General features: G+C 38.9%; 2 protein-coding genes across 13 annotated transcripts in view; one reads left to right on the forward strand and one right to left on the reverse strand.

Moving 5' to 3' along the window:
* The window catches only part of RPS6KA5 (ribosomal protein S6 kinase A5), a 92,245-nt gene extending 82,531 nt beyond the window's left edge, over positions 1 to 9,714 (reverse strand). For all 6 annotated transcript variants that reach the window (XM_067296930.1, XM_067296926.1, XM_067296932.1 and 3 more), the window contains exon 1: positions 9,380 to 9,714. In XM_067296930.1, the coding sequence (XP_067153031.1) occupies positions 9,380 to 9,452 (73 nt within the window). In that variant the 5' untranslated portion in view covers positions 9,453 to 9,714. The remainder of the gene's footprint in view (positions 1 to 9,379) is intronic.
* Positions 9,385 to 24,087, forward strand: part of DGLUCY (D-glutamate cyclase) — a 47,081-nt gene continuing 32,378 nt past the window's right edge. For 3 of the 7 annotated variants that reach the window (XM_067296935.1, XM_067296934.1, XM_067296938.1), the window contains exons 1-2: positions 10,413 to 10,488; positions 20,169 to 20,219. The gene's annotated coding sequence lies outside the window, so the exon portion shown is untranslated. Of the gene's footprint in view, positions 9,403 to 10,182; positions 10,234 to 10,412; positions 10,489 to 10,735; positions 10,933 to 15,206; positions 15,538 to 20,168; positions 20,220 to 24,087 lie in introns of those variants that run through there. The other 4 variants (XM_067296937.1, XM_067296936.1, XM_013940666.2 and 1 more) reach the window with 4 other exon arrangements.

A 24,087-nucleotide genomic window follows, 5' to 3' on the forward strand; every position in this document is an offset into this window, starting at 1 on the left:
CCTACCATGAACAGCAAGAGTCAGGGACTATTCTAAGGAGACCAGTGCTAGAGTGTCCACAATTTTTAATAAAACAGTGGGTGCTGCTGAAGAGATCCAGGACATAGAACCTATCTGGATACTAGCTAAATGCTGAATTTAAGTGGTAAGAAATTTTTACTTAAAAAAACCCTCTGATTTCAATCTTCCATTATGGAGTGCTCCAAAAACGTTTTAACATTTCATCTTTTAAAGAGCTGTCAGAAGAAGGCTTTTCAATTAAATGCCCTTCCAGAAGGCAAAAAAGTCATTTAACTCTGCCATATTCTTAGAACGGAATAAGAAGATGGAGAGAATGGAATATGGAGAAATGCTATATCTCCAATAATACACTGAAGACTTGCAGTGTTGGCTACAGTACTAAAAGAGACCAATTCTTAAACTTAAATTGTATCCCACATTCAATAACATTAGTAAAACTTTCCCCACTTTCATGAGATTAGACAGCAGTTAAGTAAAGAGCTGAATGATAACTAGTTTGAAGTATTATGTATTTGTTTCAATGTGAACTATAATTTTGTGCTATCCATTTAATCCCATTTCTACTTTGACTTAGGCTGCTTCTTTAAGTGCCTAACCTTAAAAAGGAAAAAAAGAAGTTTTAAGAATGTTATTGTAATCTCATTTTCTTAATAAAGGTTGGAAAAAACAACACAAAGTATGTGATCACTATAAAAAAGAAATCCCACCTCTTTCTTCATTATACTGAGAAAAGAAGCCAGCCCACAAGACCAGACAGCCAAAAGGTATGCATAACACATGCTGCTATGATAGCACACTTGAAACACACTAACTCTCTCTCAGAATGATTCCCTATAACTTAAGAAGTAGAACTATTCTTCATCTAAAAATTTAACCATAAATCTACAAACCTACAGGAAAAGATTAACAATTCCCAGACAGTACTGCCATTCCCCCAAAAAAGCAAGCCGAAGAGCCTGCTCCTATTCCACATTCTTTCCCATGTCACAGCTAGAGCAGTTGTCTTCATCCACTAAAACTAAATGCAGCAGTTTTTGACATTCTAGCAAAGATGAGATGTAGCTTCCCCAGAACTAAGGTTGCTATACTGACATTTCCTTGAACTGGCTTTGAGGAGGGTATATCCCCAAAGATCCGTTCTTATATTCACCAGTGACCCCAGAAGAGTCCAAATGACCACTGCTGGAAGGACTTTCCACAAGGAACTCTTTCCACAATTACAAGACAACTGTTCCAAGGTGTGCGTTTGAGCAACTTTGAAGGATTGCAACAAGGCCACTGCTGACAGATCAGATGCATCAGATAGAACTAGTAACTCAGGGAAAGGCCCCTCCCACCCCTTAACCATCACTATGCTAAAACTGGTATCAGAGCCTGACTCAACAACTACCTGTGCAACCCGCATGAAAACAATATACGTTAGAGTACATACAGCAGGATGCACAGTCATAGATGAGGCTATTTCTAGCAGTAGCACCATAACACTTCAGTGTATACAAAGATGCCATTCAGAAACAGTGGCTTCAGCTCAAATCTTAATTTAAGAAACGAGCACGAGGAAAGCTGCTTTGGCAATAGAAAGCTTTTATTTCTCCCTGCTGTGTCTGCTCAAGTGCACTGATGCATCAGTGGAAGAGCACAAAGGAAGGGAAGCTTGGACAGGAAGAAAGCACTGCCCAAATCAACAGGACAAGAGCTTTTCCACAAGTAATCTGAAGCTACACATGACATAGCAGTATCTAGGATGGCAGAACATCATGAGAGAGAGGGAAAAACAAAACCAACCAACAAACAAAAAAACAACAAGCAATAAGCTGACGGCACCTTCTAAAAGGCAAATTAACTGGATAGGTGAACAATTAGGAAAGTTTCTATTTGCAGATTTTCCTCTCTAGTCCACAGCAACCAACATCAGACCAACATGGTAGGAAGGACAGTACACAGCTGAGGGAGACAGTGAGATATAATGGATCAGTGCAGAAACAAAACTAAAGGGAAAGGTAAGACATCATGGCCATCCATAAAAACAAGCAGAAATCATGGTATTGGACCCAACTGTCACCTCCAAAGGCAGCAAGAAAGCAAATGTCTAGAAATATTCCCACTGCGGAGACAAACATCCACATGCAGGAACACCACTGCATGATGATCCATATTGCTGTTCTCAGTTCCCTAGGAATATGGCAGCCTATTTAACTCTGGGAACCAGGGCCAAGTATTTCTGCTTGATGGAGAGGCTCCAGATGACACAGGAATTGACACTGTCACCTGGACTAGCCTTGAACTTTGAGGCAGCCTGGTGGGGATTAAGAAATGTGCAAGACAGTACTGCCTAATGACTCTGCTTGCTTTTAGTTGTGAATTTATTACCTTAATAAATAATATTTCAGATGTGGTGGTTTTTAAGTTAAAATGTGATGTGCCTTCAGATTCTGGACTCCATGGCACATAGGTTTTGAAGCAGAAGGATGAAACTAGAACTTCATCTGCTCAATTAGTTCAAACAACCTTCAACTGAAGACAAGCTCTGCCTGAGAGCTGTGACTTGTCTTCGCTACTCTCAGCAACATTAGACCAGCTCTGCTGTTTCACCGAGCAGAGCAATGAACCTCAGAAGCTTTCAAGCAAAACAATGAGAGAAAACAAGGAAAAAGGGAAGAAGAAAGTCTGCAGCATTTCAAACTATTAGGTGTCTGAAGCCTGGTGGCAACATCAGCTTTTTTCTAATCTATTACTCTAGATAATGGCCCAGCTCCACTCATGTAACTGATCTACTTTTTTAGTTACAGCAAAGAAAAGATGCTGTTTTTCAAAGTTATTTGAACATAAACTTGAGAGTATCCTTTACTGAGGGCAAACAGTGGGTGTCCTTCCTTGAAATTAAGCAAAACTAGCACATTCTTTACTGACTTGTCTCAGACTTCTTGCTGCTACTTTGCAAAATATATACACACACACACACACAATAGAAACCACACAACTATTCCTTGCTAGACACTGACGAAAACACAACTAGGATGTTTTATTGTTTTCCTGTTTATATACAAAATTGTTCCTCAAATGTAACTGATTATAGCAACTGAGAATTATTTGTGAAGGCAAGTGAAAAATATTCCACAGTCCTTTAAATCTGAAAGGCCATCACAACCTATTTGTCAGGTCACTGAACAAGGGTAGCATTTAATCATGACAGGGAATTATTTTACAAACTTAAAACTGAATTTTTAGGAGGAGGACTACCTGTATTTTTCCAATTTTGCCAAAAAAGAATTTAGACCAAAAATAAAGCATGCACACAATTTTGAACTCACAGCACATAAGACAAATACCATGCATGTTACTCTGAACTCTAGGATCACAACTAAGGTAAATGCGGTAACAACTGTTCATGCTCTGTAGCATTAGATGCTTAAGGAGAATGCCACTTGAGCAGAAAAAAATTCAAGAACTCACAGAACTGCTGAACCCATTCTGGAAGGCTTGGAGACCAAAAATTTGCACAGCCAAAGATGGCAAAGACCTTCTGAATTACTAGCTAAGCTTCATACAACACGTGGAAATTCAGAAACATGAAATACTGTGGGGAAGAAGACAGATAACAATCACTGCCATCATCAACGGAGACTAAAGCTGCAAAAAAACTATATCCCACCAAAGTCATCATTTGTACATCAGAAGCTGAAATAGAAATAAAAGAAAAAAATCTGAGACTAATGATCCAGACTCACAATAGTCTGAACTGGAAAATGCTGCCTACTAAGAACTATTTGCATTCATCAGGAGTAGTCCTTTTGCTATTCCAAAGGTGATTTTACTATGAAGTTTGTCATTACAATAAGTCAGTCATTACTATAAGAAAGCTAGAAGCTAAACATGCAGTAACACTATACATCATGTAATAGCCCCCCCTCCAAAAGTAGCTAAATAACACACTAACGAATAAAGTTGTTATAATCTAATGCTGAAGAAAGGGTTGAAACAGCCAGATGAAAATAACAAGTCTAAAGATTTTGCATACCTTTTCAAATCAAAAATGACATCAAAGTGCAAGGTATGAATCAGCTGTGGCCTTCTCTGTCAGCAGAAATAAGTAACACTTCAAAAAATACACTTGCTTCAGTCAGAGTCTCTCTCGACACAGTGTTAAAAGGAACGGAATGTAGATTAATTTTTCAACAAAGGAAGAGCAATTGAATTTAAGTTTTGGTGGAATGGGTTTACATATTATTCTGCAAACATTAACCAGGAAAGCTCAAGAATTATCTTGAGAATGATCCTCTCTAACATAAGCTTTTATGACCAATTGTCCAAACATAAAATGTTTACAGATATCATCAGAAAAGGGGGAGAGGAAACAGTCATGAGAGATCACAAAACAAAACACAAAAATAAAAGGACAGTGTGTAATTCAAGTCCTGCATAAGCCAGGCCATCGGTCTATCTACAGACTAAGTTGGGGGCAAAGAGATCTTAACAGAGCTTGCACGTTGTCATTAGGGTTTTATAATGGTTCAAAAAAAAGAATAATTAACCCAGCACTTAATGTTTACCAGAAGATATCAATAAATGCTGCCAAGTGATGAAGGGAATCCAAAAGAAATTTTTACATCAGCAATACAGCTGCAAATCACAACCTCAGATACCCAAGCTGTCTCATATGTTTAAGCAATTCTGGTACATGTTTTCCGCATCTGAAGTGGCAAGTAAGGCTCTTAACTGTGTAGTGGAATGCAAGATGAGCTTTTAAACCACCCTGTGTTTAGAGTTCATTAGGACAGGGTTTAACAATAGAGTGCTAATAAAAACTATGATTGCTAGTCCTCATTTATATTACACATTTCATAGAATATCACTGAAGTAAAAAGAGCTTAAAAGTAGCAGACTTAATATCTGCAGATCTTTTTAGCCCAGTTCATTAGATTCCAAAGCTTGGAAAAAAGATAGAAAGTCACTCTCCTTCATAATCAAAGCTGATTTAGAACTTACCAGAAGATAAATACCAAGAATTTCCTAGACTACAAAACATAAAAGAAAAAAAGTCTTGATTTTGTAAAGAATAACATCCAGAGATTTAAATTATATCAAGGATGATCCAAAAACTCACTCTCTAAAAACAGGCTTTGTACTTCCTAGAGGAATACCAAAACATATATACTTTGTTGCTTAAAAGGAAGAACTAGAACTAAAGTCACAATAGCTTAATATTTTAAATATTCAACTCTTAATATCTTCTGATCTCTAAAAAATAAACAGAATTAGTAGATACAGTCATATATGAAAACTGTTTCTTTCATGAAGTATCGTTTAAAACACGGTCTTCAAACTTTCGTAAGAATGTTTCCTTTTAAAAATAAAAAAATAATACTGTAAAGGTGCCAGCTGTAGCTCCATAGCAAAGGCTGAACTGTACTTAAAGCATGGTTTCATCATCTTTTTTAGGCATATCTTCATAATGCCTTAGGACATATAATCTGAACATACAAGGAACTGTCTTACAACTTGCAAATAAATACTCGCTGGTTCTCATTCAAGAAGGAGTAACTAAGAATTTGCAATACTAAACCTTTCAAATAGTATGTGTATTGTCTTAAGCCTTTCATAGTTCCATACTGAATTATAAATTAGACTACTTTTTGACTCAAGTGGAAGTTCCAGATTCTTCTGCCTCTGTAGCCCTGGAGCCCACTGCCATATAGACTTCTGGGCTTCACATCCCTTTTCCCATGTTGGAGTCAGACAGACAAAGCGCAAGTAAATGCAAGTTCTTCAGTCCAAAGTTTGTGACAGCATTAAACTGAAGCCAAGTATCTTCTTCAAAATAGAGTAGATTTGCCAAAAGGAAAAGAACATTGGCTCAAAGCAAAACAAACAACATAGACACTGCCTATTGCCCACACATTCATGGTCTCTCACAAGTTCCCTTCAAGATCCCAGTTTTGCAAATCTTCATCTCTCACTGGGCAAAGCAGGAAGAACACAGGCATGCTGCAAGCTGGACAACCTCCTACCTTAGTCACATACACTGGAGGCTCAGGATCCTTAGATCCTTATTTTATTTTTTCCCAAAGTCAAAAACTACAACAGAAGCCAACTGGAAAAAAAAAAATCTCATGGTTAACAGTTCTACTTCGTTCTTACCTTCCTATATTACATTTTTCCCTTCTCTGTGCATATCCTTCCCCTTCACACAAAAGTTGTTCTCTAATAGGCTTTATATTTGCCATTGTTTGTTTCCCTGGCATTAATGGCAAATAAAAAATGTGAAGAGGATATTATTTTTTTTTCCCCCCACTGTAAACAGTGCATAACTTCTTAGGTCTCCAAAAAGCTTAGAAGTTGTACTAACTCTGAGGTTAGCCTTAAAAAAAAAAAAAAATTCTCCTTTACAGAATTCCAGAAATAGATCATTCAGAAAAATTAATTTTATTATTATTTTCCAACAGAAACAAAGCACAGGTTGTTCTTAACAGAAACAGTCACCACTTCTTATCATTTGATCTTTGGCGTATTATTTTTCTTCTATTTCCGGAGAAGGTAAGGGGATTCCACTTTCCCAAAACCTTTATTTCTCAGTGTAAGCAAAAGAAGATGGTGACTAATCTGAAACAAGTGAATTGTAAGTTTCTGTTGAGGAAAAAACATTTTTTGTGACAGTCTCTTCTAAAGAAAAAAAAACTTCAGTTGCTGAATATATTAGCAGAAAACCATTATTAACTTGAAGTGTGTCCTAAAAGTCACTGTTGTTTCTATTCTACAAAACACATTAGAACAAAGAACTGAAGCACATGTATGCAGATGGTTCTGCACGGTTTTTATGGTTTTATTCTCAAAGATACTTGTTTCATCTTAAATTCAAGTTTTATATGTTCATTACTCACTTCACTGTAATTGATGCCTGTCTCTGTAACTAGTTTAATACTTTAAAAGCAATTCCAAGACTGAAGCAATAGCAAATGCAAAGTATAACTATAGGCCCACATGCCTATGTTATGAACATAATTCTTAGTACTTTGAGTGAGTTACTATTATCAAGAGGTTCATGCAACAATTTCCAGAATATGAAAATGTGACACTTCCTTCTCACAGAAGCCATGATTTCTACCACAATAGTACATTCTTTTAAAGCACTGTGGAGACAGACCTTTTCTTCATCTGCCAACTGACAGCTACGTTCGACATATAACTCTAAATCATTCAATTAGTCACAGAGCCAGCAACATCAAAGAAAGAACATAGAAAGGAGGGGAACTCGGGAATCTAAACAAGTCAAGCATTAAAAAAAAAAAACCACCACACTCATGGTATATAATCTCAGTATTTTAAAAGAACAAAATTCCTATGGTTCCAGTTTCTGTTCTTACATGTCTCTTCAATCTCTTTCCCAAAATGGAGCAAAAGCAAATAATCACACTGCATGTTTTAAAACCTGAGAAAAGTTCCAAAGTATCTTAGAGATTATATATAAAAGAAAGTCAAGTGCAATTTTCCCTTCAAATTATGGTATCTCCATGCATTGCATAGAGACAAGTTCTGAGACAGTATCTCGATATGTGTCTTGCATAGTGATGACACCATTGACACCTTCAGGAGTAGGAGTCTCCCAGGAGTACATGACAGAGCAGCTTCCTCCTCCACCCTAATGTTCCAGAAATAGACAACCCATTGCTAGAAAGCATTTTAAAGAAAGCAGAGTTCTAAATACTTAATAAGGAGAAGAAAATGGGGAGAAGCAGCTGATTTCCATTAAACTGAATTTCAGAAGCTTACGAAGAGACAAGCAAGCTTGAGAAAATTTACATTAAAAGCAAGCATCAGTACTTCCTGAATCTATAAAAGTTTATGATCGGGACTGATCAAAACAAAAATTGCCTCTTATGCATATTAGACAGCTCTTTGCCCAGTTTCAAAGAATGTGTTTATTCCTCAAACTATCTTTAAATAAATATCCTGCAGAGATATGTGCTGTCTCAACTTCTATAAAATAAATCTAGACATAGTAACTATACAGAATAAATGGGTTACATTTACTTTCCCACACTTCTTTCTCTTGCACACTGAAATCTAACAGTACCTAAGGAGAGAAACACATTTTCCACCAGTTTTTTCCTCTACTTGAAAGAAAACTACAGTCTCTTTGGTTTCTGCGCAGCTATCAGGAAGAAGAGTGTGTGTGTGTGTGTGTGTGTTTTTTTTAAAGCTGCAATGATAGCTATGTTCCACTGGGGTACTTCTGCAGAGCCCCTGGACTTGAGTGACCCTGTGATAAAAGGCTGAACATTATTAAAGTGATCTCAACAATAATATCTGCTTTCATGATTGGTGCATTAAAGAATGTTAACTATGTTAACCTGGGGGGTGCTTTTCTCAAACTTCTGAGGTGAACAGCAAGCATCACGTAGCTACTTTTACTCAATTTTGGAGAAGATAAAAGAAGATGGAGAAAAAAGAAATTAAGGGCACAAGTTAATAGCACCTTCACTGTTAATAAACACCAAAAATACACATCCTGATTATATTCTACAGGCACTTTTAAATTAACAGTAAGTTCTAAATTTGCTGCAGTATTCAAGTTGCCTGGAAACTTCTGAGAAACACAGAGTCCCTATTAAAAATGTATAAAGATCTTCCATAGCACAACAACTTGCAACACAGCATTTCTGCTGTATCTCAAAAAGTCATATATATTTCACATGGTGAAATACTTCTACAGAGGGTCTTCAAGTAATTACTGAACTGCGAGAAGGTGCACAGACTGGAAAGCCAGATAACTCAGTGGTTTTATGTTGGTATGTTCTTCCCTCTACAATTCGGGCATTTCACCGATGTCAGAGAAAATAAGCCACAGAAAACTGCATCATTTAGGACTGTAACAACACCCCCCCAGGCACCCTCCACCCCCAAATACTGACATATCCATAAAAGTCAAATCCACAAATAAAAAAATACGGAGAGTAGCTGGCATTATCTCCAACCTCTTATCTCCTCCCAAAGCGTCAAATCCCACAGTGGACAGGAAAGAGGGGAGCCAAGTACTCAAGTGAACTATTTCTCAGAAATAAGATAAAGGAAGCTCTCCCCCCCCCCCATCTTATACTCTCAGCCCATTTCTTTCTGCTCATCCTCTTTTTCTTCCTTCCCCAGTTGTTTTTTTTTTTCTTTCCTTGCTGGCCCCAATCAACTCTCTTGAATCCTCACCTCCCCCTCCTCCTTTCCGACCACTTCTCCCCCCAGTCCCGGCAGCCCGTCGCCCGCCAGGGCCCCATCGCCACCTTCCCCGGACACCAGCGCCCTCCGCAGCGCCCCGCCGCCCCCCCGGCCCCGCGCCGCCAGGCCTGCCCGCGGCCGCGCCGCCGCTCACCGTTCCTCAGCTCGTGTTTGACGGTGAGGAGCGGCAGCTCCCCTTCCTCCGCGGCGCCCGAGGGTCCCTCCATTTTCTCGCAAGCGAGCTCTCCCCCGCCTCTCCGCCGTGTGCGCGCGCGTGGAGGCGGGGGTGTCACCTGGTCCGCGGCGGATTGTGTTTTTCAGGGACGGCGCGGGGGGATAAGAGCCATAGGCGCAAACTGGGGGGGGGAAGCGGGGAGACAGCTTTTCTCTCCTCCCCCTTAGGGGGAAAAAAAAAAAAGAGGACCAACAACAAACAGTTATTAAAACACAGAGAGCCACACACGTCGGCTTCCCTCCCCCGGCGCTCAGAGCCAGCCCATGCCCTTGCGGCTCCCCTCCCCCGTGCTCGGCTGCCCTCCCCGCCCAACGGCAGGGCGCCGCGCCGAGCCCAGCGCGACCCGGCCGGGATAGGCTGCGCCGCGCGGGGGGAGGGGGGCTCTGCGAGCAGCACCTTCTACTCCGGCGCCCGCGCCCCCCCCGCCCCGCCCCAGCGCTCATTGGCGCGCGCGGCCGCGTACTACAGCGGCTGTTGGGCAGAGAACATTCTACGTGCCTCCCCCCACCCTTCCGCCGGGCCGCGCGCTCCCTCATTGGCTCAGCGCCTGCGCCAACCGCTGGCTCCGCCCCGCGCGCTCCCCCCCATCCCTCTACTCCTTGATCTTGTTTGTAAACATTCCCTCCCGCCTCTCCCAATCCCCACCCCCCGCTTGGGGGCGGGCGCTGGGTTGCCTAGAGAAAAGAGAAGGCGCTGATTGACCGCTGAGACTGCCAATCGCCCGAGGAAGCGGCGGTGGCGCCCCGCCCCCGGGGCGCGAGGCCTGTTCCATGGTGCTGAGGGAAGGGGGTGGGCTGGGTCTCCCCACTCGTAGTGGCGGCGGGGGAGCCCGAGCCCCCCGTGGGGAGAAGCGGGCTCCCGGCGGCAGCGGGATGGGGGGAGCGGGGATCCCCTCGCCGCGGGGCGCCCAGGGGCAGGGAGGAGCGAGGGAGGGCGGGGAGCTTCCCGGAGGGCCGCGGGCGCTGCCGCTCGCCCTCTGCGGCAGGGGGCAGCCGGGGAGCTGCTGCCGCCGCCGGTGTGGCGCGTGGGTATGTCGGCCTGCAGGGCAGCGCGTAACGGCGGGGTCAGGCGCCGCGGCCATGTCGCGCATGCTTCGTGGCTGGGCGCAGCGGGGACGTGGGCGCCCGCCGGCGAGAGCCGCGCAGCTGCCGCGGTGCCGGGCGGGCGGCGGGGCGGGGGCCCGGCGCCGCTGGGCTCTGAGGGGGGCGGGGGGCAGCGGCCTGGGGCGCGCGCGGGTGAGGAGGCGCCTTTGAACTACGCCGTGTCGCCCGGCGGGGCCCCGAGCTCAGCGCTACCGGCGCTGCCGGGCACCCGGCGTTGTCCTGGTGTCGGGAAGCTGCCCGGACTGAATTTACTCGAAGATAAGACAACCTTTGTAGTAGCTGAAAGGTCAGAAGGAGCAGAGGAGGTTGGTTAGGTGCACTGGTGCAGGGCGTGTTTGTCACCGGGTCTCTGCCTCCGTCTGTCATGAGGTAAATGTAGAGAGAAGCCACTACATGAGCGTACTGCTTCGCATAACTTGGTGCATTTTCATTGGTCCCAATTACTGTTTGGGCACAGTGTTCCAATAGTGACTTTTTATTCATCTTTAAGGAAAAAAATCCTGGTGTTTTGAGTCATGTTAGGCCTGTATCTCATCTAAGCCTCTCTCATGTTTTGGAAGCAATCTGCTTCCTCTAAAGCTGTCTACCGTTTCCTACTGATCCTGAGGCAGATTACACAAATTACTTTTCCTTCCATTTCTTATTTACAGTAATTCATGACCTGTTTTTTCTGAATGCTGTTGGTTCCTATTCGCATTTTTCTCCTTAGAGACTTTATAACAAGATGCTAATTTGTAATGCCCTGTCACATATAGTAGCTGTATTCAGGCATAGCATTTGACTCTGGTACAACAAACACCAGTGAAATAAAATGTCTTCTGTTAATCTGTTATTCATATTCCAGTATTATATATTTGTGTGTGTGTATTTGTACACAAAATATATGTGATATATATGTGTATTTGCACATAAATATACACACATTGCTACAGTTTCCTCAAGGAATACTGATTTGAACTTCTTAAAGTTGATAGCTTTCTACTATAATATTGTTTAAATGCCAAGTCTTGTTTTTAATTTTCTATAATTTTTTTCAGAAATTAAAATGTCTAAGAGTTTCTTAGTATTCCTGGTTAGACAGAGATAAGACTGCAGGTATTCTGTTCAGGTACCTCCCTGTCGCACATGGTACACACATAACTTCACTGGGAGTGTCCATCTAATTACTGCCTTCTGACTCTATGTTATCAGTACTGTTAATATAGAAAGTTTGATCATAGAAGATATTTTCAAACTGAAAAATAATTAACTATTTTTTTCACTTGATTTTAGAAGGCTCTCTATTGCAGAGACAGTAAATGTTACATCAGCATACTATTTTATTGAATTGCAGTAGGGAAAATGTAATGAAAGTCTAAAATGAAATGCTAAAGTTAGTTCTTAGATTAAATTTTTGCATCTGTGTAACCTTAATGGCTCCTTTGTACAGTGGGGAGTGTCAGCTTTATTTCTTCTCTACCAGGAGTAACAGCTGTTCCTGGTTATTCTTTGACCTAGGTGTTGTATCTTAAGAGTCTGGTGCAATATGTCATCTGTAGACTACACTTTGGACTGCCAGTCCCAGACAGCCTCAGAAGAGAAAAACTGAAACCCATCTCCACTCTGTCCCTTACTAGCCCTTAGTACTAGTAGAGCTGGCAATGAATCCAACAGCTGCAAAGAGTCTAAGATCTTGATTTTGGATGTCCATAGTTGGCAGGCTTTATCTGCTTGTTTGCCTCAGGCTGAATCCTTCTTTTTTCTCCTTTTAAGTTTCAGCTAAAATGTAAAGTGATTTAACAACTTCAAAGTATGAGGAGGTAATCCTTAAAAACCAAAACAAAAACAGGGTTAGTGGTCCATTGTGGTAGCTCCTGACTATGGATATAGCAAGACATAGTGATTACCCTGTATTCAGGTTTTTTAAGTTGTGACTGGGTTTGGAATTACATGGTCTTATTGGGCTTGGACTTAAATGAAATGACAGGTCAGGGACCCTCTGATTTGCTTGCATGTTGGAAGAAATAGCTGAGCAACATGGTTATTCCATAAAAAAAATTAAAACTTTTACATAAAAATCCCTCTAGTGTTATAATATTTTTTGCAATGCAAAATACAATTGCAAATGCAATATTTTTTGCAACCTAAAAAACAGCCCTATGGAAAACTTGAAATAGTCCTACCTTTTGACATACATTAAGACAAAAGGGCTACACTTATGCAATCCTAAAGCTCCTGTCCGTGTTCCATGAGTACAAGACCATGCTCAAATTCTCATTTCAGCTGAGCTTTCAGGAACACCAGAGGATTAAACTTGGTCCTATGCTACATTTGATTTGAGAGTGGATCCAGCTCCAGTGGAACAGTCCAGACATAGTGAGCTCCATCACCTTTATATTTGAAGTAATATGACATCGGTTTGTGGTCATTTTAAAAAGGACACAGTATTGTCAGCCATAAGGGTGGATAGGATTTACATGTAGGTGGAAATATACAGTAACAGTAAATAAAACAGATTAGGACTCATTCTCTGGATTTCAGGGCAAGTGGCATGGCATGTGCACGGCTACATTCTTTCCCCTTCAAAACAGGGTGGCCTTTTCTACACTGCTTAATGGGTTTAGACATACTGCAAACAGTTACTGGCCCATGCTAGTGCCAGGACATTGTCTGGGGCCAAAACCATACCAGAAAACATGCCAGCAGTCAGAAGTACAGATCAGCATGTGCCAGCGCTCAGGTTCTGTCTTCGTCCCATTTAGATTACTGACACGGACATTGTCACAGAGACAGATGAGGGAGGAAATACGGCTTGAGCCTGCAGCTAAAGCTAGAACCTTAAACTTAGTACAGAAACAGTGATGGACTGTAGATGCACAGGGAGAACAGAATAGTCTATAAGATTTATAGTTTGGAGAAATAAAGTCATCCTTGCTATATAAACTGTGCTCTTGGAAGTGCAGCTCTGAGTGCAATTTAACTAACTGAAAATGTCATTTGCACTTTAAATACTCATTTATATGTGTGCTGAAAGAACACTATTTAGCACGATCGTGCTTTCAATAAATTACCTCTGCAATGTTAAAAGGAAAAGAAATATTTGGTATAAAAACAATTAAAAACTACAGGGTGATGTAGAGCAACTCTCTGTAGTGTAGATGTAATTTTTTTGAAATAGAATTTTCAAACTGGGCTGATATTTGTGTGACCTGACAGGTCGATCAACCAACAGTTCAGTGTTTGGGCTGAGTGTGTGCTGCAAGTTTGGGAACATAAGAGTAACAGAGTTCTAAACATAGAATGTCCCTTCTCTGCCCCGTAACACAACTCTTTAAAAGTATCTATGTTTACTTGTCATTCCTCATTGTGAAGAGAGAGAAAAAAAATGTGGAAAATACCCACATGGAAAGATGTTATTGAACTTCCTCTAAGAAAAAGTGTCACAACATTTTGGTTTTGGTTCTAAAAGAGGTAGTGTGCCAAGCTAGTTTGAGGGCTGAGGTGAAATGCTCAGTATGAAGACTTCTGAGAGGAAAGAAGAAAATGAGTGCTTCTGCTGCACACTTCCAGGATGTTACTGCTTTACAGTTTTGATTTACTTTCTTCCTAATGGGGAGCTGCATATTCTGTGTCTATGGAGCTGAAATTGGAGGCATCTAGCACTTTCTTATGGTCATTGAATTCTTACCAAAATAGGTGTAATTTTCGAAGTAGAAATGTTGGAAAGCCAGATGATACAAGTCGTTCCCCTTAATAACTCCACAGAGAACATTAACAGAGCAAGGGAAAAGAAGGATAAAATTTTGGAATCTAAGAAATAAATTTAGGGAGGGACTCCCCATGAAAGACATGATAACATGAAACACAGCTTTTGGGTGCAATTTTAGTACAGATGCAATTTTAGTATAGTAATAGGACTAATTTCTAGTTTACATACAGTCTGTGTTTGAATAAGCTTTTTTTAATCTGCAGTTGAACATTTTGTGCTTGATAACTGTCAGAAAAGTAGATGGGGTAGGTAAATTTGCTGTTTAAAGCATTTTTTTGTATGAAACTGGTCTGGCCAACAGTTTTATCTCTCTAAAACCGCTTAGTGTCATACCATGAAAGGAGAAGTTATGCTAAGCATCCAAGCCTAATAATTCTTTCAACGGAAGTGGTACAGCTCTGTCAGGAAATGGATCGTTTCTTGAAAGATTGAATATAAGTGATGAGGATGTGTCACTGATTCTAGGCTTACATCTTTGCATCAAAATGAATTTCTTAGATTAAACTAAGACCTGTTTCAATATGTATTCATTTCTTCACTGAAAATTCATTTGTTTATTTTCTCAGTTACTATACAGTTAAAACTGCTGTTACAGACAACATTTTCAGAAGTTTAATTGTTAAAAATTTCTGTGTCTATAAAAGAGAAACAATAAAAATATTTGTTATGTTAGTTGCTTTCTGGTGAGGAAAAAAGAAAATGAATGAACAATATTGGGAGAGAAAAGGAAGCAGTACCATCTAATAAAACAAATAGTGGCTCATTTCAGTTTCTGATCTGCTCAAATGCTTAAGCTAGGCAAGACAGAGATGGAATTTCTAGTTAATACAAAGAATTGACTTTTGGATTCTAGTTCTCAGTCACAGGGATGCTATTTTCAGATTTGTTGTAAGAAATGCAGAGGACTGTAGTTCATACTGTTATTATTAAACCTCCAAGTAATACTGACTGCTATGTAATTAAATTCAAAATCCTTTTCAGAAGACTCATCTGTGAATTCACACTATTTTGAAAATTGACTGTAAACTTTAGAGAAGGCAACTTTAAAAAGGAGAAGCTAATCAACATGATCTGAAAGCTAGAGATGAGGAAATTAAAACTTTTAACTCACCATGGAGACCATGAGTACATCCTGATACTTGCAGAAGCCATGCATCTGCTCTCCACCCCCTAAAGAAGGAAGCAAAACCATGAGAAAAAAAGTGATTAACTGGCAGAGTTTAAAGGTATGCATTCTAGTTTTTAGAGATCCTACAGAAAAGGAGAGAAGCTAAAAGAAGTGCCACATAAAATGAAGAAAAGGGGAAAAGTCAGTTTTTGAAAGGCATAAATGAAAACTTTTAAGTTTAGCTTTCTATTGCTGACAAATTTAAAAATACTGCATCTGTTGAATTACCAGAGAGCAAAAAAGAGGATTAACAAGTCGAACAATATTGCAGAGATTCCTTTATTCCTTTTTCCTTTACCTCAAAGTTATGCAGCTATTGATTTTAAAACTATTCTTTTAACGACTGAAAAAATGAGATGCTCCCATGAATTGGAATATCAGAAGAGCAAATCCGAAAATGGATGGATAAATTAAAAGCAATATGTTCCAGATTCAGGTGGTGTACCTCCAGGAATTTGGAAGGAACTTGGAATAAAACTGCTGACCTCCTCAGAAAAAAATATGAAAACTCCTGTTAGTTGCAAGTATTATACCAGATGAGTGGAGGGCACCTCTTAACGTAGTGTAATATACTATAATATGATTTCATATAAGCAGCATTACAACTAAAAAATCTCTTTAAAAGGCCCAAGAGGTGTTCTGAGAAAGATTTGAAAGATTAGCTTTAGTTTTAAAACACCAAAAAATTAAAATGGATAATAAAAACAGTAGCTAAACATGATGCCATGAACACACCAGAGATAAAATATTACTATAAAAAATCAGGTAATGAGAAATAGATGGCTGAATTATAATTTTTCAGTATATCCAAAAAAATTGGGGATTTTAACTAAAGTTGAATAATTGACACTAGCACTGTAAATTGTATGACTTAGAAGCAGAACTAATGAGCAGCTGATATTCCTGCAGTTCTATAATTTTGTTACTGGAATTCTTGAACATTTCATTCCATCCTGATTTATTGGGATATAGGATGCAGATGAAGGTGATTCTAGCTCAGCATCCTTGTCTCCAGCGGTTGTGTAGCATCATGACATCCTGTGGCAAGGAACTTCTACAGTTTAACTATGCTTTGTTATGAATAAAGGCCTCTGTTTGCTTTGACTTTGACTTTGCTGTTTGCTAGTTTCATCTCATGAGCCCTAACTAGCTGAAAAGAAGATATAGTGAAGAATTTTTATCTTTTATCTCTTCTATGCTATGCAGTCTTTTCTGTTGGATCTGCCACTATAGCATAAGTCAAACCCAGCAAGTTGAAGCACTAATTCCCCCCTACTCAAAATGTTCAGTAAGATATCTACTGTAAGCATAGGATATGCATCAGCACTAGGAGAGCTTTGAGCTTTCAGTAATCCATTCAGAGTCTCATTTCTTCCATCTTTCTTAGGTAAAGGGCTTACAGGGGAAACAAAACTTATTTAGATGTTAGAATCCTTGGTTTCAATACACCCCTATCTTTTCATGGATCTTTTCTCTTCTGATGTGAAGTGTTTGCTGTGACAGTCTTTTCAGAGGATGTCAGAACCCCTGTTTGTCAGAAAGCATTTTATATTCCTTTTGTAAAGTCCTCAAGATTTGCATTTTCTCAGAAGTGTTAACCTTCCATGCACAGAAACGTCCCTTAAAGCAATGTTCCTCTGGCTGTCATTGAGTAAGTCTGGCTAGGAGTGAAGTTTGGCTTCTCTCTCCCTAAACATGTCACATCCAAAGATATTTTTCTGTTGTGACTGCCTGTTAATATATTGTTACACATAGTTTATGGAACAGTGCAGCAATGAGGATTTTTTTGACATTGTAAATAACTTCATTAACTCTGAGTTACTTCCACTGCCACCATCCCCAGCATCTTCTGTGATTTATGAAGATTTAAACTAATATCAGGTCTCTCGCTTCAAAGGAACGCTCACAGACATTTTCATTCAGCCAGATTTTGTTACACCAAATCCACCATGTCATTACAGAAAAAGTGACCTGTTTCTCTTTGGATTCAGCGCTGCCTTCCTAGTACTGTAGTGAAATGCAGTGGATGTTCGCATCTTCAATATGTGAAGTCAAATGAGGTGAACCCTGTAGATTCTTACAATTCCTAGCAATAAACAGTGAAAGTAGGGTATGATTTCAACTTAATCACTCATTTCTCAGAGTAACATGCATCTGAAACCTGGCCTTCTGATGTCTTCCCACCACAAATTTTGGTTTTGGGTGGTAGTAAGTTATTGTTAGATGCTTTATATTATTTCCTCCAAGTCTTTAGATAATGAATTAGTAAAACTATCTGATTGAAAACAGTGGACAAGTTTGAACTACTGTTTTGGTTTATGCATTAGACAAAACAACTGCTTTTGGATAGCAAGTACCAAAGCAACTATTCAAATTATAAATCATTTTTGGCTGGACATGAATGTGTGATGTTCATTGCAATCCTGGAGCACTGTCCTTTGATTATAGGGAGTAGCTTAAGGGGAGCTCTACAGAAATCATGAGACCTTCTGTGCTTTTGTCAAACACAGAATTAGTGTTAATGCCATATTTAATCTTGTGTCTCAGGACAGGATCTTGGTTTTTGTAACCTCTTACGTACCCTTTTTGACTTCAGATGTCCCCTGAAAAAGTAATCATTCCTCTTCTAAGACAACAGTCACCTATTCTTCCTTGTGCCTCTCATTTTCTCTGCACAAGAAGATGCCTTCTCACCCCATCCACATGCCCCAGGAGAGCAGCTTTCTCTCCCCACTCCCTGCCTCTGCTGCAATAGCAGCAACATTCAGTTGTATTCGATTATAGATTCAAGGATGTTATTGTCATAGTTGCAGGTCATGCTGAGCATCTGCACATCATCACTGGTCTCTCATAATTTTTCCCTTTAATGCATCTATTCACAGTGCATCCACGTATAGATGAGGGTTTGGGCCACAGTTCAGTCTATATTGGTCCTTTTTATTTGGTTGTTCTGTTTGGTTTTGGAAACTTTATTCCTGTTGAGCTACTGAAAAGTAATGGATACAGAAATCATACTGCCTTATTAAAACAGAGCATTATTTATAAATAACAGTAAAAGCAAAATATTTATAGAAGAGAAAGTCTACCTATCCATCTTATTTGTAATATTACTATCTCCTGTTTGTAGGATCCTCACTGCTAATCTTTAGATATTTACTTCAGAGAGGCTTACCTCTAGTCTTTCCTGGTTATTTTTGTCTTACATCTATTTATTAAGTCTAAATATTCATGCAGTAAATATCTCAGCATTCAGATTACCTACAATATTCATCAGGTATTACAAAGAAGGCACAATTTTATTCTGAATTACTATAAGAAGATCTAAATTAATTTAAAATGTTATTTTAAATGTGGTATTGTGTGTTAGAGGCTATCTTCAGTGGAAGGTTCAATATGTAATGGAAAATATATGGTTATGGTTTTAGTCGCAGGACAAGTGTTCAGTGGAGGTGTGAGATTACATCTCATTGCAGTAATGCTGAAGAGTCCTAGCTATAGATTAGCATCCCTTTGTGTGGAACAATATACAGGCCCCCCAAAATTTCTCATTAATGTGCTTTGATGAAAGCTCCTAGAGCACAACTGAGAACTGGGAAAACTTTGACTTCTTCACTGAAGCTGATAATTACTCTGATACTAGTTCACCATGAAAAATACATATCAGGAGCAAAGTAGGCCATCTGTAAGCATGGTACCGTCTCTACTCCTGTTCAAGAAAGACATTTGAGATGTGTGACTCCTGCACAATTCATGAACCCAAGGTCACACAATTTAGATGCATTTCATTTTTGTAAATATTCTTAGCTATTTTTAATGTACATAGATTATATCCTAAACAATGCCTGCTCAATACACTTTGTTTTGCATACTTTCTTTTGTATACTTGGTAACCATAGAAAAGTCACATGCAGGTCATTCTATCCTTTGAACTGTAAGATATTCATTCTGGGCTGTCTTGTATTCTGTTAAATTTATGCAGTCTTGAAATAACTGTATTTAATTGGGAACAGTTTGCTTTTACATGATCAACCATGGAATGAGTGCATGTACATACACACATATATACATACATGCATGCACACACACTTTTTTTTTTTTTTTTTTTGGCCTAGAGTTTGAAACCAAGTACTTGTTTTAATAGTTTCCTTCTTCAAAAGGAGTGGAAAATATTGCGTAATATTTTCCAGACTGAAGCTGGATCTACTTGGAATAGTTACTTTCTAAACTTTCCAGTAAATGGAAAAAAAAAAAAAGCACATTTATTTTTTGCTTAGGAGGACACAGATTTGTTAATTCTTATATGTGATTTCATATTCTTTATATGCCTTCTGGTAAAGTCAAGCAAGGAAGTCTCACTTCTTTCCAATCTTGTATTTTTATGCTCCAGTGAACTTATGTTATTTCTGAGTATTCTTTCACAGACAGAGTGATCATATATCTCATATATTTGCAGTTTTAAGTGCTTGCTAGATTCAAAATTAGCCTTGTATACCAAAATGTCTATGTCAAAGTCTTTTAGTCTACAAAAACAAATAGTATAAGAATAGAGAAGAGATTTCTCCTGGGGAAAATAGGGAAACCTACTCTGTCGGTAGAGATGGACTTTCAAAGTCATTAGCTACCATCATCTTTTCAAATGTTTTGGAACGAACAAATTAGTGATAACTTTTTTTTTCTTTTTTTAAACAGCAATCCTCTCCTAGTGTTCCTCAGTCTGACTGGATATCACACAAGGTTCTAGTAAGTCATGCCTGTTCATCTTCCTTTTAGCTGGTTAAAATCCTCTATCTCTTTCTGTAGTGAGAAACGCCATCACAGTCTATATTCAAATTATAATGCTCTTCTATTTTTTTGTGTTATTAAAAATACTCCTTGATACATATACCCTGCTCTATATGCAATTGTTTGTTTATTTCCAAGTAGCTGGGTACCTTACCTGTTTTGCTGATTTATATTTTTCTATCCAGAAATGCCAGTCTTAAAGATTCAGTCCATTTTCAGAAGTCTAGGTGGTCCCAAAAAGAGGGTCTTCATATTAATTGTATTAAAACAGAAGCTAACTAAATAAGCCTAGCTTTGAACTAAATTCCCTCCTCCCTTGCCTTCCCCACATCAAAAGCCCATACGCTTACTTAATCCTTTGGAGACAGAAACCATAGGTTTTCACAGTTCAGTTTTTGCAAATGTAAATGCTCTATTTATTTCTAATTATACTTTTAAACTTGGAGCCCATTAATGCAAGCTGATGAGTGCTCTTCATTTCCCTTGCCTTTTTGTACTGCAGATACTGTCTGGCCCTGGTTTGGGACAAATCTGTGTCAGTAATAGCTAGTTCATCGTATTCAGAGCACTGTTCTAAGACACTCATCTCAAAAGTGTATATGTTTATGATTAAAGGAGTGTTTGTAGACTGCACTCTAATATAAAAGCAGTTGAGTTAGCTTTAAATATGTTAGTTTTTGGAACCGGAATAAAACAGTTCATGTAAAATACTTGGCTTTTGTATCAAGACAGTTTCCCAAGTAAATTCATTCAGGAGATAGCTACTGCTATCTATACAGTATGCTGCAAACTGTAGTTATATATGATAAAGTCCACTGCTTGGCTGTCAGTTTTTATGCTAACCTTTAAAAACAAAGAAATCACCCTTAGCTCAAGAAGGTCGTGAACCACAAATCATGGATATACCAGGCAAGTTTGGTCAAACGTTTGCTTTCATTTTAAACTCTTTCTTAGATACGCACGGTTGGTCACTGTCAAAATCAGTACACTGGGCTTGATGTAGCTTTAGTCTTATCCTTGTTCTAAAGATATTTTGCATTATTTGGACTTTATTCATGTATTAATCCACACTACAAAACCCTTAAGGCACTGTGGTTTAATGGAAACTGAAAATCCTGTTCAGAGGAGGAGGAAAGTTCAGTCAGATCAAAATATAACACTCAAATAAGCCAAAAGTGTGTTCCCCTTTGGGGGGAAAAAAAATGTTTAGCACATTCTCCATACTTGGGATATATATTTGTTATGTGAACATTTTCAAAGAACAAGAATGATTATTCAGAACTTGACATCTTAAAGCACCTCCTAAATAGAAGATACTGAATTTTTAGGCATGTTGTTGCAATTGCCTATCTGGCATGTAGTGAAACACAAAAAGGAGCAATAGTTGGTAAGCAGGGAAAAAAAAAAAAAGAGCTAAAACTTATTTCTGAACTATGAGGTTCATCAGTACTAATTATAACTTACTTTATATCAAGGGTGTTAGCTGGCCCCATACATGTGTTTATTTATAAAAAGCACATGTATTACTTATATCTTTTCCTGTCCATAATACAGGAAATGTTTAAGCACTTCACCCGTCCTGGACTCAACAGGACTACTTCTTCACTTATATCTATTACTTACTCTATTAATGCTCATAGAAGTATTATAGGTTTGAGGCCTGAGACTATAAGGACTGAGACAAGGTTTTATGCATATTACAGTAGCCATTTCTAGGAATCCAATGATTAAACTTATAAACTAAATAGCTTAAATTTTTTCTGTATTTTTTCTGTACAAAAGATGGGCTCAAACCTGAATTTACATGTTGTCTTATCTCTAAAAATTGAATTTTGGAGGTTGAGCATACCAAGATACAATCTCTATAGCTCACCTCTTTTAAAAATATGAAATGGGGCAATAGATGCTTAAGACATTTTCAGCCCTTAGCTTCTTATTGTTTGGTAATGAAAATCAAAATGATGACAGTTACGTCTCTTTCAAGTCAGCTAACTGATGCTGCAGCATTATGAGTCATCTCTAACACTGAGCTGCTTTTTAAAAAGATAATTTTATGGTGCTAAAAGGTATGAGATTGACAGTCCTGCAGGTCTTATTCTATTTACCCTCAGAACATAGGGAAAAGGAATAAAAGCTGAGGATTAATTCTGTGGGATAAAAATACGAACTGTATATTCTTTCAACTTCTTGAGCTCTTTGCTGAAATTGCATGTGAAGGCGATGGTTTGAGATATTGACTCTGTCTGGTGTAACTGCATTATAATGCTAGCGCATTGTATAAGCCACTGAATAGCCAACAGTGACAGCATTTAATCATCAGATATCTGATCTAGTCTGTAACTGGAAACTTGCATGAGAAGTTCCCTCACTGCCAATACTCTGAGCCTTCCATTTTCTCCCTTTTAAAAGAATGTTTATTGATATAAAGAGCTGGCATACAGTTCTGCCTGCAGAACCAGCACAGGCTGAAAGGTCAGCATAAAACAGCATTCCTCTTGCAGGTCTGCATTTTTCTTCAATTTATTCTCTGTTTGCATGTGCCAAAGTGCTGTGTTAGCATTTCATACCTAAACAATAATACCAGTTTAGGTTCAGAAGTCTATTTATATCTCACTAAAGGATTTAGGTCAGGTGCTTTTGGGGTATACAGTGATATTCAAGAAGATCCTTTTAATGCAGAAGCAGGACAAGCTGCTGCTAACTAACAGTGCTGAATGTTAAAACTAATATATTGCAGAATTCCAAAACATAAAATATGAAACAACCATTGCTTTTGGGAAGGATATAGAATGGGGAAAATATTATGCTTAACATTGGGTGGCTCCAAGCAGGATTGTCTTCTGTGTCTGTTGAAATCTGTGGGCTTTTTGCCCCTGCTTTTGCCCCCGCTTGCCCTTTTCTTTGCCTTCCTTTTGCCTTTCCCCTCGTTTTATTTCGTGAAATTGCTTGATACTTGTAAAGGTGAAGCAGTCACACTGACACTTTGGAATGATATTTTAAGCCTTTTTAGTTACATAAGTTTTTTTGCATTTTTATCTGGTGTAACTTAGCACAGCTGTATGTGGACACACCCACTACATCTCAAAGTGTAATCTTTCTGACAGTTAGATGACATTTCTCCATTTTCTTGTGTAATGAATAATTTACAATATGGGCCTTGAAAGAATCTACACTCATATTTAAACATCTGTAAAATTTACAGATCCACTTTTCATTTTGAAAGCTCTACGGCAATGCAAAATGTTTCACTCGCTCCACTTCCTTCTTTTTCAGTTTATCTAAAGAGATTATAATCTACAGATTATAAACATTCTTTATAAAATATAGCTCAATCAACAATTTAATGTAAAGATAGATATTTCAGCAAGGCTAGCTGGTGGTTCTGCTGTCAAATTTCATGAGGTGCAATGGAGGAATTAATGAGAAAAAGAGAAAAAGTACACTTAATCCAAGCTTATCATCTTTAGTATTTATAAGGGATATATATATACACATACATACACCCCCACACACATATATTTATGTATGTATCTTGAGAGATATAGGTATATGAATTTGAGACTCTGAGGAGTCTGAATCTTACAAGTCTAGAAACCATTTATGCATTCAATATTTATGGTGTTTTATGGTTTATAAAGTTAGATTATATTATGTCAGTGATACTGAGAAAAGGAAAAGCTAGTTTAAGGTTGAAAAGTCATACAGCTGAGAGATACAAGCATGTAAATAAAAGAGAGCTAATGAGGAGAGAGAAAGTGTCCAAATCCCATATTGCCACAGGGTACAGTCAGACAGAACAAAGAAACAAGCTCTCAGAGGGTGATTC

Source organism: Apteryx mantelli, chromosome 4, assembly GCF_036417845.1.
Source record: "Apteryx mantelli isolate bAptMan1 chromosome 4, bAptMan1.hap1, whole genome shotgun sequence".
In the NCBI taxonomy this organism is placed as follows: Eukaryota; Metazoa; Chordata; class Aves; order Apterygiformes; family Apterygidae; genus Apteryx; species Apteryx mantelli.